Raw genomic sequence first — 15,129 nt, forward strand, 5'->3', positions numbered from 1 at the left:
ATTCTCCCAGACAATGAACACCGAAGAAAAATGTGTTCCTTTTGTAACAGCTGTATTTATCAGCACCGAATGTTCACATAAATTATTCTGAGCAACTTTAAGGAACTAATATTTCCTAATAAAGTAGGTAAACAAAGGACTGAACAATGTTTTCATGCTAAGAACCACTATGTCAGACAATAGGACTGGCTCATTTCTACAGGTGCTGTAGATGTGCTGGGTAAGGAAAACATGCCTTACTGTACAGCTGACAGGACTACCCCCCAAATCACGGGTCAGGCGCCTGATTTTGTGATTAGGCAAGATTAAGTAAACAAGGTGAAAGGATTTTAAAAAGTAAGTTAAACCCAAACAATCCATTATTAGAGGAAAACATAACTAACTACATAAAGTACCTAACTGAAAAATTGAAAGCAAGACTGACAAACAACAGTGTTAGTCCAAGTCTATGTAACCCTTTATTACATTATATTCACGGCAGTATTTTGATCAACATTCACAAGTTTTCCTATTTCTCCCTCAGACTACAGCAAGTTCTTTCCTGTTTATAACAGAATTTAACTCTGCAAATGGTTTAAGTCAACTTTTTGCACCTTGAATTTACAAACCACTGGGTGTTAAAATTGCCTAGAAACCATTTAATTTTCAATTTTTATTTAAAGCTGTACTTCAAACCAAATCCTTCAAAATAGAAAAGCTGTTTCAAACAAATTTGTACAAATATCATGATACCAGTGTTTTAAAGATAACCTACAATTATAAAAAGGCAACTATTATACAAAAGAATTCTATGGCAAATCTTTTTTTATAAAATCTTTTATAAATAAACTTGTTTCATGATAGAAGATAAAAATTAAATTTACCCTAAAATATGTAATTGCTCAGAAGATGGGTTGACTGCTTTGAAATCATGTTGCTTCTTTGAAAAAGAACTTTTAACTGGGCATTACACTAACAAATACCACATCATACCCACTCACTTAAGCCTTCTGCTCTCTGGGTATGGATGTCTTCTTATTGGTCCCTTACTTTTGGTAGTCATCTGAGTAACTATAAAACACTAGCTGCTTGAACACTGGAGCTCGTAAAGTGCACTAGGAATAAAACAGCAGTAGTGCCAAATTCGCTTAGTAGGTCTTTAAGGGACTTGGTGTCACCAACTGGGCAAAAAAACAACATTATAGTTTTCTGTTCAGATTTTATTTGAAATCTAATTCAAATTGTCAAAGCTACAAAAGAGGGGAAGACATCTGTATTATGTGTCTAAGTCACAACATCCTAAAACAAAATACTACTACTGCCAGCAGATCCATTGTACACATTTCTGATGAAATTCATTAGCACAATAAAAATTTCATCTTGAGAAACAGCCACAACAAAAGTAATTTATACAATATAAAACAATGACAGGTCTACAGATGCAGTTACTCATGAGTTTACACATGCATTCACAAACAAACAAACAAACAAAAACCCCAGGAATGCTCTTTCATTAGAATTGTGTTTTTGTGTATGTGTTTTTTTATTTAAAAAAAAAAACAAAAAACAAAAACAAACAAACAAAAAAAACAAACAGACCATTCAGGCACAAAACAAACTTGCATTTCCAATAAGTGACAGCATCTTAAAAATATATGTCAATGTTTGTTTTTCTTTGACTTTTTATGAGACCTGTGTGGAGACCGGGACTGGGATCTGGATTTCTTCCCTGATTTCTTAGGCGACCTAGACCGAGACCGCCTAGACCTTTTAGGCGTCCTTGAACCAGAAGGCGACCTGAAGAAACAAACAAGCACAGTGTCTAAGCACTGGTCTACAACACTGCTTACGACGTTCGTACAAGGCTTAAAAGGAGCTTCAAGTGGGCCCAGAAGTCATTGATGAAACAGCAAACTCAAATTTATTCTTTACTGTGTACACACACGGATTTATTTTATACTTACCATTCATTTGTTTAAAAAGACAGATTTCTGAGCCTTACTACTGCTCTATTGAGAATGTGCATTTTAATAAGCTCCCCAGGTAACTGATACTCCCAAAATTTGAATCCACAAGATCAAGGTCAAGGTGGCAAATAAGACATTCACACAATTTTAAAAGCACAGAAGCTGTGCACTCTGTAATTTTGAGGGGGAAAAAAATCCTACTCAAGGCCATCATTTAAAACAACATAATTTGATGTTTTTGAGACAGGGTCTCACTATGTAGCCCAAGCTGGCCTCTGCCTCCCAGGTAGTGGGATTAATGGCATCTACCACATCTGGCCCCAGTAATTTGGCTGAATTCTGTTCATGATGATTTCCCAAACAAATACACATACATATACACCTACATATACACAAGAGTATGTGTGATCTTAACAGGTGAAAGTCACCTATTATATAAAGACATCACAGAAAATGGTTATGATAATGAAGTATTAGCATATAAATCCAGGTGCAGTTCAAGAAAATTTCTCTCTGTAACATCAAATACATTCATGAACTACTTTTGTGAAATTAAAAGGCTTAAATAAAACATAAAATATAAAAGTATATATTGAAGAGATGATCTAAATAGTATTCTCTTTCCTTACCCACACACTTCTGTGGGGAAGGGGTATTCCTTTTCTTCAGCTTTCACAAAATCTAAGGCTATTTATTATACAGAAACAAAGATTAGAATGAAAAGTAACACCCTATTCCAACAGTGGACATGTGGAAAATCCTTGGCCAATCTTTAACTTGCTAGAATTCTTCTATACTTGAATCATGACAAAAACCAGAGTAGGAACGAGAGAGATAACCCAAAATAAAAGTATATTTCTCTGGTTTTCTGAAGTCTTAAAAAATAAATAAATAAATAATTAAAAAAAAAAAAAGAAAAGAGAAAAAAGAAAATGCCAACCCCATGATTTCCGAAGCTCATAGAACAATTAACTAGCAGTGACTTGCATTTACCTTTTGGCTTTCTTACTAGCATCTCTAGGAGAATCCTTGTGAGATGACCTGGACCGTGAGCTTTCTTTATGAGATCTTTCTGACCGTTCTGAACGTTCTGATTTTGGTGATGGGGATTTCACTCGCCTACCACTGCTACTTCGAGATGGGCTGGGAGAAGTACTGTGTCGTCTTTTCCTACAAGGCAAAGCACATAAAACTCCATAAGGGACAAAGAAAAGACAAGTATTCACTTTCAATTTTCACTGACTTAGCCACAAATCCCTTCCAGCTTACACTAACTTAACTCTCACTATCCATACTAGTGCTATTTTCCCAAAGACATTCAATGTCCTTTATTTCATGAACAAGCCAATCTTAAGACAGTGTGCCCAAAAAACAAGTGAATTCAATTAAATTCAATTTTCTTTTGCTGTAAGAGATTACTAGGAAGATGAAGAAAATCTGATGTTCTGGACTGGCTAACAATGAAGGTTTATTTTTTCAATGCTAACTTCTTAATGTGGTACTTTTACTGAAGTTAAATGATTACTATTCAGAGAACTGGACTCTGTACTGGCCAATTATAATGAACTGGTTGGAGGTGAGGTACAAAGGGAAGAATTGAAAAGAAAAGTAGACACATTTTAGTAGGTGGAGCAATTGGGTGGAAGGTACATGGGGATTATTTATACTATTCTTATAACTTCTATAAAACTGAAATTATATAAAAGTAATAAAAGACAAAAAAAGTGGCATTTCTTTGTTAGCCAATCTGTATACTTTTGCTTTTTATAAGTATATACAGAGTGATTAAGCCAGGTTACTCATTTGCAACCACTTGGTTTTTCTAATGTGGAAAACTCTGATTCTGTTCACTGAAGCGACTGCTTCACTACAGTAGACATTTAAAAACTATGACAGTAAGAAACACAGACCAGTGAGGCGGTTCAGCAAGTCAGAACACTTAACCTGAGTTTGCTCCTTTAGAACCTACATGGCAGAAGGAGAGAACCAAGCCCCACAGTTGTCTTCTGACCTCTACAAGAGCACAATGGCAGTATATCCCCCACACAAAATACACACACACACACACACACACACACACACACACACACTCTCTCTCTCTCTCTCTCTCTCTCTCTCTCTCTCTCTCTCTGAACAAACAAAAGTTAAAAATACAAATTAAATAAAAACTGAAAGAGAAAAGCTGGAACCAAGGACTTAACATGATGAGCCAGTCACTGTGGCTTCTATATATAATCTCCTTTCAAGATGGAAAAAGATGCTTACAGTGGAGTCAACAGGTGGATAGAACAAGTTGTTATTCAAGCCGTGGGGCTGATACCCAATAGTGTAATTGAATTCCTGCAGTGAATTAAGGCTAAGGAGACCATATGAACCAAGTAAAGAGATGATGTCCTAATTAGTTAAGCCAAGTGGCAACTAACTGCCCCACTCAGCTAACTCTGCCTCCTACAGGCAGAAGCGAAACATGTTTACTGTGAAAAACCACTTCTGGTTTGTTGCTTCTGATGACAGAAATACTTTAAAACCAAGGAGCACTCCAAATCTTGAAACAAAGCAGATTAACTATGGCATGCCATACCTTTCTTTTCTTGTTGGAGTACATTCATCTTTCTCCTTCTTGTCTTTGGATCGGGATTCCAATTTTTCTTTATCTTTTTTGTCTCTTTCTCGTTCTCTTTCTAATTCTTTCTCCTTCTCCTGTTTTGTTTTTTAAAAGAAAATATTTAGTTGTTTTAAAAAATGTCAATCTAGACTATCCTATGTATCTAACCATATTTTCTCTTTTAGGAATTTTTCAAGTACTAATTAAAGTATGATATCATTTTCATTTTGGCAATTAGCCATCTCTTATATACTAAATCATCATCATCATCCTTGTGTAGCAGCAAAATATTTACTGAGTACTTATCATAGCCCAAACAACATAGTAACAATTTTCCACACACCAAGTCATCCTGTGATCCTTTAAAACACTATCACTCCCAAATCTAGATATGGAAAACCAGACTCAGAAAGTCTAGGCACAATGACCATGGTCACACCAGAGAAAGCCAGGAAATCAGTCTAAGAGCTCCTATCCCTCCATCCCTACCACATCAAAATAAAGGGAGGGAGGGGTGGGAAGGAAGAAATGAATCAGGAAAAGCTAGCAAGCAACATATTGACCTTTCCATCACAGATTGCAAGAATCTAATTGTCAAAGCAATTCTGCCTATATACAGAAGGTTCACTTCATAAAGAGTTCTCACCAAAGATTTATTGTAATTGTAAAAGGAAATGTAATCCTAACTTACAAATTGATTATATAATAATATAATTATATAAACCAGAAAAATAACTGCTTGTTTATCCCTATTTGTCCTGTCATTTCTCAATAAAACTCTAATTTCTATTAATAGAAGAATAATTGAAGTAGTGGCTAGAGATACTGAACCAACTTAGTCCTTTAATAATAGAAGTGGAATTTATTTATGATTGGCATGCATCAAAAATGTTATCTAACTTCTGCTTCTCATTTTTAAAAAGCGAGAAAATCTTATAACTGGACACTGGCAGATGTTTTTACAGAGATAGACCAAAAACACTTTGTCTTGAGGGTTATATACAATCCTTTTAACAACTGCTCAACTGCACCATCACAACAAGAAAACCACACAGGCAATACCTAGGTGAAGAGGCATAGCTGTGTTCTAGTAAACTTTATTTACAAACCAAGATCACAGTTAGCTGACCTCCAGCATATGCCTTCTAAAAACACAATCTTGTCTCCAATTAACACTCATGGAATATAGGAAACTAAACTAGTAACTGACATGTTTTTAGTTTGTTGCCACTGAGATGCAGGGAGCCTCTCAACATGTAATCTTCCATGCAAACTAATAACCTGAAACCATCGACAAAGGGACTCAAAGCGTACAAACAACTAGTACCATTTTAAAAATCACCTCATTTATCTTTTACCCAAATACATCACAGAATATAAATCTAAAGAGGTACAAGGGAGACCAACTTCTCTTAATGATGCGCAGTATACACTTTCTGGAATGATGATAAAAAATTATTTCTTGATTGTCTATACATTTTAGAGACTATACTACAATTAATCTATTTTAAACATTCTGATTTAACACCAGAGTAACAATAATAGCAATTCTAACTGTGATCTATCAGAGAATGATAGATCTGATAGCCAGCTGAGAATGGCACAGGATTCCACAGGTCAGCACAGCTATACAGTCACTTTACTGGGCTGCCACCAATTCTGTACCTGTAAGCTCCCGGGCACGCCTTTTTCTTCTATTGCTATCACTGTAAGGACGGCCAAGGTACAAGATAAAACAGCAATTCCAAAGGAAGTCCTGGGCATTCCAACAGTCACCATATGGGGTCCGAGTTTTGGTGCTCTACACGCTCCTAATTCACTGTCCCTAAGCCCAGCACTCCCCGATGCACAGGTATTCTCCCTCTTAGTATACCTTCTTGGAAATGAACTTTCCAACAGCAGCACTTCCCAAACCTCATCTCCATCTTCATTCATGTTACTTCCTAACATTACCAGTTTCTTACTACCACCAATGTATGTCTTCCCATAGGTTTTCCAGTTCTGAAAGCATACTCTTAGCAAGATTGTCTAGTCCACGGGTAGTGCCCAGAATCAAATATTTCCACTCATCATTCAATATTTCTACATTGAAGGCTACCATCTGCAACACACTTCCCTTTAGAATGCTATTACCCCAATAGCCCACAGTAGGTGACTGTGGGAATGTTGTTACTGAAGAACATATTCGAATCTTACTCGCTGTAGCAGTTTATCTCGGTAGTGCTCCACTTGTTCCTGGAAGCTTTGGCCTGGTTTTTTAGGTCTCTTTCCAGATTCCAATTCATCTTGAAACTTCATAACTTTGAGCTGTGAAATACGACATTTTTAATAAGAATTTTCCATCACAATTTCTCAAGCATTGCTTTTCTCCTACAGCAAAGCTGTGACTGGTTAGGACTCGATCAAAATACAACCTCAACAGAAAGTCTGCCAGACAAGCCCACCCATCACACAAAACTCAGGCCATCAAACACCAACACACATGTCCTCAGGCAGGAGAGGACTAAAACCATAGACTGTTTCACATCCTTAAGAACAATGAATTTGTTACCTAGTTCTCCAAATGAGAAGGACAAAGTGAGTGCAGGCAAGCATACGTGGAGCAAGACTGCAGAGTCACAGGACATCAACAGAAAACAGTTGAAAGCAGCAAGGAAACAACGGTGGCGTTCTAGTCACCACTCCTTAGAACGAACCCCCAGCAGCACGGTCTGAAGCTGCACTCTGCTGATAGCAGGGCACCACTGACCCTCAGAGCACTGAGTCAAACCATTCAGACTGTTCAGACCGGTTAAGACAGGAAGAGTAAATGCTGACTTACAAAAGATCAGAATTTCTTGTTCCAGTTCTTAAAATGGATCCTTTAGAATGCCCTAAGCTATGCATATGATGAATATTCCCTGTAGCACGCTAGCAGACCACTTACATAGTCATCCTAAGATTTCTGGCTAATTATATGCAAAAATCAGAATCACACACATTTGCAATGGATAACAATCTGAAAGCCTGTACTACCCACCCCCACAGTTCCCCTCAAAAAAAAAAAAAAAAAAAAAAAAACCATATAAATTCAGTAACAGAAAAAGAAAATGTAAGAAAAGGTGAGACTAATTTCACATTTTATTCTGGAGATTGAAATACTTTGACCATCCCCTACTCCTGGAGACAATGTCTTACAATGTATCACAGGCTGGCCTCAAACTTGTGACCCTCTGCCTCGGCCTCCTGGGTGCTGTGATTACAGGTATGCATCACCATGCCAGAGTAAAAGCTTTTTCAATTCTGTGAAGACTACTAAAAAAAGATAATGTGGGCCGGCGAGATGGCTCAGTGGGTAAAGGTGCCTGCTGCCAAGCCTGACGATGACCTGTTCTATCCTAGGGACCTCCATGGTGGAAGGAGAGCACCAGTTGTTTGGACTTCCATGTGATGGTTGGGATATGCACATGGGACACATACACAAAATAATACATGGGATTTTAAAACTTTCTGAAGAGAATAAATTCATGATATATTTTAAACTTAAAGGAAGACATTAGGGTTGGGATGATGGCTCCGAAGATAAAATGTCTGTCGTGTAACCCTGACAACCTGAGTTCAAGCCCAGAGCCCATGTTCACAAACTGAATGTGGTGACCTGGCGGCCTGGATGTGGAATGTCGGCACTTGTAGCACCACATGAGGCAGCCATGAGAATCAATGGGAAGTCGGCAGCTATTTCATCCTGGAGTATACAGAATGGCAGAAAGAGCAAGACAGACCTGTCTCAGCAAGGTAGGAGGGAGCTGACCCCTGAAACTCATCCCGACTTCCACACAATGCATCTGCATTCTCCTCTCACCACACCCTACACACACACACACACACACACACACACACACACACACACACACACACACACACACACACTACTAAAATAAAAACTGCTTGAAGCATCCAGGAGTTTAAATGTCCCACAAAATTTTAAGATGACAATAGTCTCCTCTTCAACTAAGGGAAGGAGAGTGATGAGGAGAGAAGCACGCGGCCATTCCAAACCTGCCAACCCTGTTTTACCGAAGAGATGAAGAGAACATCTTAGCACACTACTATCTCACTCTGCTATTTGTAGTGACATGCCATTCAAACAGACTATATGCTACTGAGGCATTTAGGAAATAAAGCCTGTGCATTGGAGAAAGATTCTAATCCTCTCCCTGCCCCACAAAAAACAGAAGTATTGTCACACTGTCTGAATTCATGACTGCATCTTGTTAGTTCTTTGATTTTGACCTTTTTTTATCTATCTCACTTCCATAGCAGGGTTCTATAAATCAGAGACTTAAGGTTCTCTCCATCTTTTCCTTCAGAAAATCTTAAAATTGGCCTTTGTACTTTTCATGTTTTGATGAATTACACATTTTAAAAGACAGACACTACACTGAGAGAAAAAGCAAGATGATGCAAATCCCTGAGTTCGATAACGTATGAATCCTCCTCTAACCAAATTCTGTTGCTCAGACTGTAACATTGGGAAATTGGTTTGAAAATCAAGCCATGAATCTATGAATCAAACAGCAAACTGAATGTTAGAGGAGGGAATATATTTATAATTGTGCATGTGTGTGTAAACTTGAGGTCAACCTCAGTTATTATTCCTTAGGATGGCCATCAGCCTTGCTGGGTTTTGTTGTTGTTTGGTTTTGATTTTTGAGATAGTCTCTTGCGGGGACCTGGAGCTCAGCAATTAGAACAGGCCGGCTGGCCGGGGAACTTTGCAACTTCTGCCTCATCCTCTTCAGTGTAATGCTGCAACATCAGGTGCGCAATAGCCAGCCCAGCATTTACGTGTGCTCTAGCACTCTAACTCAGGGCTTCGGATTTGCATGGTGAGCACTGTACACACCGCACCCACCGTCTCCCGGCCTGTTTTATTTTGAGACAGTCTCACTATGTGGTCAAGCTAGACTCAAACTTCTAAGGCCTGATCTCTGACTCTCCAGTGCAAGGATTATAGGCATCAGCCACCAAATATGGCTAAAAATATTTTTTGAAACCATTATAAAATCCCACCTTAAAGAGTTTCTGATAATCGGGCCTAACTAAGGCCCAAACGCAAGTTAAGATACCCATAAAAAGAGTGACCACGCTTCTCAACACAAAAGGAAATAGTCAATGCAAAGGCTTAATAATTATTCCTGCTGCCTTGAGACAACAACCAGGCTCACATTCTCACTTCCACAGTCCTTCCTTTGTTAGGGACAGGCAGAAAAAATTCCCCACCACCATCAAAGACCTTCCTTCCACTTGGCTCCCAGCATTCTACTCCCCCATCCCCTGTTGGCAGAACCAGGGAAAGCAGTACAGGAAAGACAGCACCAGCCCAAGTGCCACTCTTAAGTGGCATCCAGTCGGCACAATTACATGGCTGTAGGATTTCAAGTGTTTTTGTAGAGAGTATTAGTACTGTGAAAGACAAATCCATTGGTTTTTATTAGTCCCAGATTTAAAGTATGTTTAGCTGTTAGGCATCTTTACTAAGATGCATTTGGGGAAAGGAAGAAAAACTGTAGTATAAAATATAGTATATAATAAAACTACCTAGGGAAACTAATGTAGAACTTTATTCTTTACTTAACAGTTCTCTAATAAAGGCACTGGATTTTAAGACCAAAAACTGACCCACAAAGGGGCAGGGAAGCAAGGTAAGAAAGCATGGAAACAAAGTTCGTGAGACTAGAGTTCTAATTCAAATCTGCTGCCAGCTGTGAAACTCTGTACCATGACTTAAATGTCTCAGAGTGACAATGGAGAAGAATTTAGGTATTGCCAAGATGAAGCTAAGACCTGCATTTTTTTTTTTTTTTTTTTTTTTTTGGTTTTTCGAGACAGGGTTTCTCTGTGTAGCTTTGCGCCTTTCCTGGATCTCGCGCTGTAGACCAGGCTGGCCTCGAACTCACAGAGATCTGCCTGCCTCTGCCTCCCGAGTGCTGGGATTAAAGGTGTGCGCCACCACCGCCCGGCTAAGACCTGCATTTTTTTTTTTTTTTTGGTTTTTCGAGACAGGGTTTCTCTGTGTAGCTTTGCGCCTCTCCTGGAACTCACTTGGTAGCACAGGCTGGCCTCGAACTCACAGAGATCCGCCTGGCTCTGCCTCCCGAGTGCTGGGATTAAAGGCGTGCGCCACCACAGCCCGGCAAGACCTGCATTTTTAAACCTAGGATTTGGTTTATCTTCCGAATTATGAGACAGGTAGGTACTATGAGAGCTGGAGAGATACGGATAGGAAGCAGACTACAAAAGATCACATACAGTGCACACACACACAATATACACCACATACATACATACATACATACAGAATTTGGAAATAATAATGCTCATAAAATCCAGCTAACAGTCAGGCAGTGGCGCACGCCTTTAATCCCAGCGCTCGGGAGGCAGAGCCAGGCAGATCTCTGTGAGTTCGAGGCCAGCCTGGGCTACAGAGTGAGTTCCAGGACAGGCACCAAAACTACACAGAGAAACCCTGTCTCGAAACGCCCCCCCCCAAACAAAACAACAACAAAAGAAAACAGCTAACAAAGCTACATTATGTGGTTTTCTTCTCTTTATATTAATAAGGAAACAAAACATTTGAAAAGAAGAATTAGGCAGTCTGTACTGGCATCTTTAAAAACATTTCTTTTTGGGTGTGCACACAGCCAGCCCCAGCAATTCAAGTGGAGGTCTTATTAGGGCCTGGCTCTCCACCGTGTGTGCCATCAGGCACCTTTGCCCGCGGAGTCGTCCCCCAGCCCTATTCTGACACTCCAAAGATAAGAAAATGTATTTTTACTGAATGCAGTCTTTATTTCTACACTGTTCTCCCCAGCCCTGAGGACTGAAGCACCAGTCTTTTACATGCTAAAACAACTACCCTAGTAGATAACCACACCCCCAAGAACCCCTACCCCACCCCCACCCACCCACTTCAAACACACTCTATTGCTTTCTTTTTAGTTTGAGACAATCTGCCCAGGCTGTTCTTGAACTCTCTAGGTTGCTATGGAATATTTTTGTACACTGGTTTAATAAACGCTGATTGGCCAGTAGCCAGGCAGGAAGTATAGGCGGGATAAACAGACAAGGAGAATTCTGGAAAGAGGAAGGCTGAGTGAGCAGACGCCAGCCCGCCATCCAGGGAGCAGCATGTAATGGCACACTGGTAAAGACACGGAACACATAGCAACATACAGATTAACAGAAATGGGCTGAATTTAAGTGTAAGAGCTAGTCAGTGATAAGCCTCAGCTAATGGCCAAATTAATTATATTTTAATTAATATAAGCCTCTGTGTGTTTACTTGGGTCTGAGCAGTGGACTGGATGGGACACAGGAAAGCTTCAGCTACACTAGGTAGCCCAGGTAAGTCTCGAACTTATACCCTTCCTGCCCCAGGGTCCCAAGCGTCTGAGGTTATAAGCATGCATAGCTCATTTCTACTCTTAGTAGTTTGTCGAAGTAGGAAGAGGGCTCAGGAAGACAGAGGGGTTAGTGACTTACAAAAGATTTCACAGGATGAAAAAGATCCAACAGTGAGTGTGTTCACCGCTACACAACACCCTATTCCCCTAAAACTGTTAAGGAAACAAAGGTATGTCCTATGGGGAAATGAATTAAATTATTAACTAAAAGCTTCTTATCTATACTGACAAACTGGAATCATGCTGATTCTGCATAGGGTTAAAACAAAATGCTTTCTTTGGTTTGGTGATGCTGGGGAAAGAGGTAATAGGGAAGAATACGCCTCCAGTGATTATGCAGAGAAGTAGAAAGGAGATCATCAATACAATATGTATCATAAGAAGAAAGGTGCTGGCACACAGCAGGCATTCAGTGTTACTATTAATGGGCACTATGGATTGAGGACTCTCACACATCTTTTCAAGTTCTAGACTAACTGGTTATTTTGCTGGGAAAGTTTACCATCCTGAGCACTCAATAATATTTCTCTCCTCATGAAGTCCTGTTCCTCCCTGAATATCTGTAACAGTTAAACGTTGTCATGTGAAGGAGAGACTTCCCTGTAAATAAGCTCTTACCACTCAAGATCCCAAAGCAAACCTAATGAAAATTCACTGGGAGATCCACACGCACGCGCGCACACACACACACACACACACACACACACACACACACACAATCACCAATCATCAAAGTGTAAGATTGGCTGGAAACAGGAAGAGGCTCAACAGGAGTGGGGATAGGGGGGACACAAGAGGGTAATGGAAGTTGAATATGATTAAAATACATTAAATCCATGTATGAAAATGTTATGAAACTCATTATATATAGTTAATATATGCTAAAAAAAAGTGTTTATTTTAAAGTTCCCCAAATGCTTCTCTCCAACAAGTCCAAGCAGCCTGAGACACAAAACAAAGAGCATTGTAAAAAGAAAGGACTAGGGGAGGAGGGAAAATTTCCCTGAGAGAGTTTGGGCTTGCCCATCTATTTTTTTTCTTCTTAATGTTAAGACTCGGGCAATGTATACTCGTACCCTGTCATGAAACTTTTCAAATAAACCACTATAATTAATAAAATGTAAACTTAAATTGAATGTGTCAGAAAACATTTTATTTTTTCCTAGTTATATAAGGTATACATCTAAAATTGAACGGTTTTTCCTATTCCTTGGAATCCATTTCCTCAGAGGCTCTCCTATATGCCATGCATTCAAACAGAGGACAAAATACACACATACACACATCCTAAGTAAAATCACAGGGATAATCAGGACAGGAAACAAATCTAGAAAGAAAAACAAGGCTAGTGTTCAGAAAAAGGGATCCTTGAGCTAAGCGGCAATGTTAACCCGTCTGGAGGTTTCCGAGCAGAGAATGCCATGCTAAGGGGAAGTCAATTCGGTGTTGACCGTTAAAGGCCACGAAAGCAGTTTTAACTTGACTGCAATACAAACCTCAATCTCACGAAGCTTAGCCCGTTTCTCTTCACTCATTTCAGAGTACTTGGAGAACTTAGACTCGGTCATCTCTTCTCTGACTGGGTTAGAATATAAATGATGTTCTTCCGACTTGGAACTCTGAGTGTCTTCTTCGTCTTCACTTTCTTCTTCTTGACTTTGGAAATAGAGAATATACTGCATGTCACAATAGGGAAAACAAAATACTGTATTTTACAGTTTGGGTATTTGTTTCTCATTGTCTTGGAACCTAAATGATACTGCAGAACATCTAAAACATTTTCTGCAAATATTTGGTCAAATAATATTTTAGATTGTTCTGAAAAAATTTCCTTCAACAGAAAAAGTTGAGTTTCAATATAATAATATAATCACGCTTTTAATAAACTCTGTGTTAATGTTATCAGTGTGCTTTTTATTCTGTAACACTGTCATGCAAGGAAAAAAAATGAATAGCCAATGAGTATTACATATTACTCAGTTCAGTGAACTCATAAAGGTTTGGGTTTTTTGGGGGGTTGGTTTATTTGCTTGTTTGGTTGGTTGGTTGGTTGGTTTTTCGAGACAGGGTTTCCCTGTGTAGCTTTGCGCCTTTCCTGGATCTCGCTCTGTAGACCAGGCTGGCCTCGAACTCACAGAGATCCGATCTGCCTCTGCCTACCGAGTACTAGGATTAAAGGCGTGCACCATCACTGCCCCGCCATAAAAGGTTTGTTTTTAAAAAGCCAAATGTTTACCCTCCTTCCACAAAGGCTATACTCTGGAAAATAAATAAATTTGTCACACTCACCATAATACAATCAATCCAACACATAAGGACCTCAACTGATTAGCACATTATACTAAAGTATCATATAAAGCTTGAGTATTAGAAAACTTTAACTATTATGTTATAGCTGATCCAGAAAGCTAGCTCTTCATTCAGTTCTTGTTTATTGTTGGAGCCCACTAGGTTTCCTAGTGGCTGTACCCAGCAGGACTGCATAAGAGCTTGATTGGACCACCGGCCTGAGTATCAGGTGTTTGTAAGGGTCAACACTTGGCTGTACCTAGCTAGGGGGAGGTCCTTTGCCCCTCCCCTTGGCATTATTATAAATAGCCTTTTGGAATAAAGCTCTTGACTGGTGGATAAGGATCCAGACCCACCTAAGGCCCTCCTGTGTTTCTCTCCCCTCTTTATTTCTAACTAAGTCTCTTATTCCTCATTCCTCAAGAGTCCCTGGGGTAAATAAATGTGGGGGTTGGTCTCCCACAGTTTATGAAGTCTGTACTTCCTTTTGTTTTAGATTTACTTGTTTTATTTTATATGTATGAGTATTTTGCCTGAATGCATGTATGTGTACCATGTGCATGCCCTGTTGCCCATGAACATCAGGAGAGGGTTTTGGAGCCCCTGGAACTGAGTTAAAGATATGTGTGAACCTCAATGCAGGTACTAGGAATCAAATCAAGGTCCTCTTCAAAAGCATCAAGTGCTAGGTAACCTCCGAGCCATAGCTTCCTGCTATAATTTTATGAAAAATGGAATTTCAAAATTCTAAATCTGTAACAAACTCATTACAAATGCTATTATTTTTAGCATTTCTTTCCATCTGTTACAAGTATTAACTTTAAATTCCATCTCTACTGAAAAT

At 39.2% G+C, this 15,129-nt stretch overlaps 1 protein-coding gene across 5 annotated transcripts in view; it reads right to left on the minus strand.

The window, feature by feature from the left end:
• Window positions 1-433: 433 nt before the first annotated feature.
• Window positions 434-15,129, minus strand: part of U2surp (U2 snRNP associated SURP domain containing) — a 58,250-nt gene continuing 43,554 nt past the window's right edge. For all 5 annotated transcript variants that reach the window (XM_052716979.1, XM_052716989.1, XM_052716961.1 and 2 more), the window contains 5 exons: window positions 13,493-13,652; window positions 6,748-6,858; window positions 4,528-4,646; window positions 2,940-3,116; window positions 434-1,776 (listed from right to left, as the gene is read on the minus strand). In XM_052716979.1, coding sequence (XP_052572939.1) covers window positions 1,638-1,776; window positions 2,940-3,116; window positions 4,528-4,646; window positions 6,748-6,858; window positions 13,493-13,652 — 706 coding nt within the window. In that variant the 3' untranslated portion in view covers window positions 434-1,637. The remainder of the gene's footprint in view (window positions 1,777-2,939; window positions 3,117-4,527; window positions 4,647-6,747; window positions 6,859-13,492; window positions 13,653-15,129) is intronic.

Source organism: Peromyscus californicus, unplaced genomic scaffold (assembly GCF_007827085.1).
Source record: "Peromyscus californicus insignis strain IS unplaced genomic scaffold, ASM782708v3 Scaffold_11__1_contigs__length_118956290, whole genome shotgun sequence".
Classification (NCBI taxonomy): domain Eukaryota; kingdom Metazoa; phylum Chordata; class Mammalia; order Rodentia; family Cricetidae; genus Peromyscus; species Peromyscus californicus.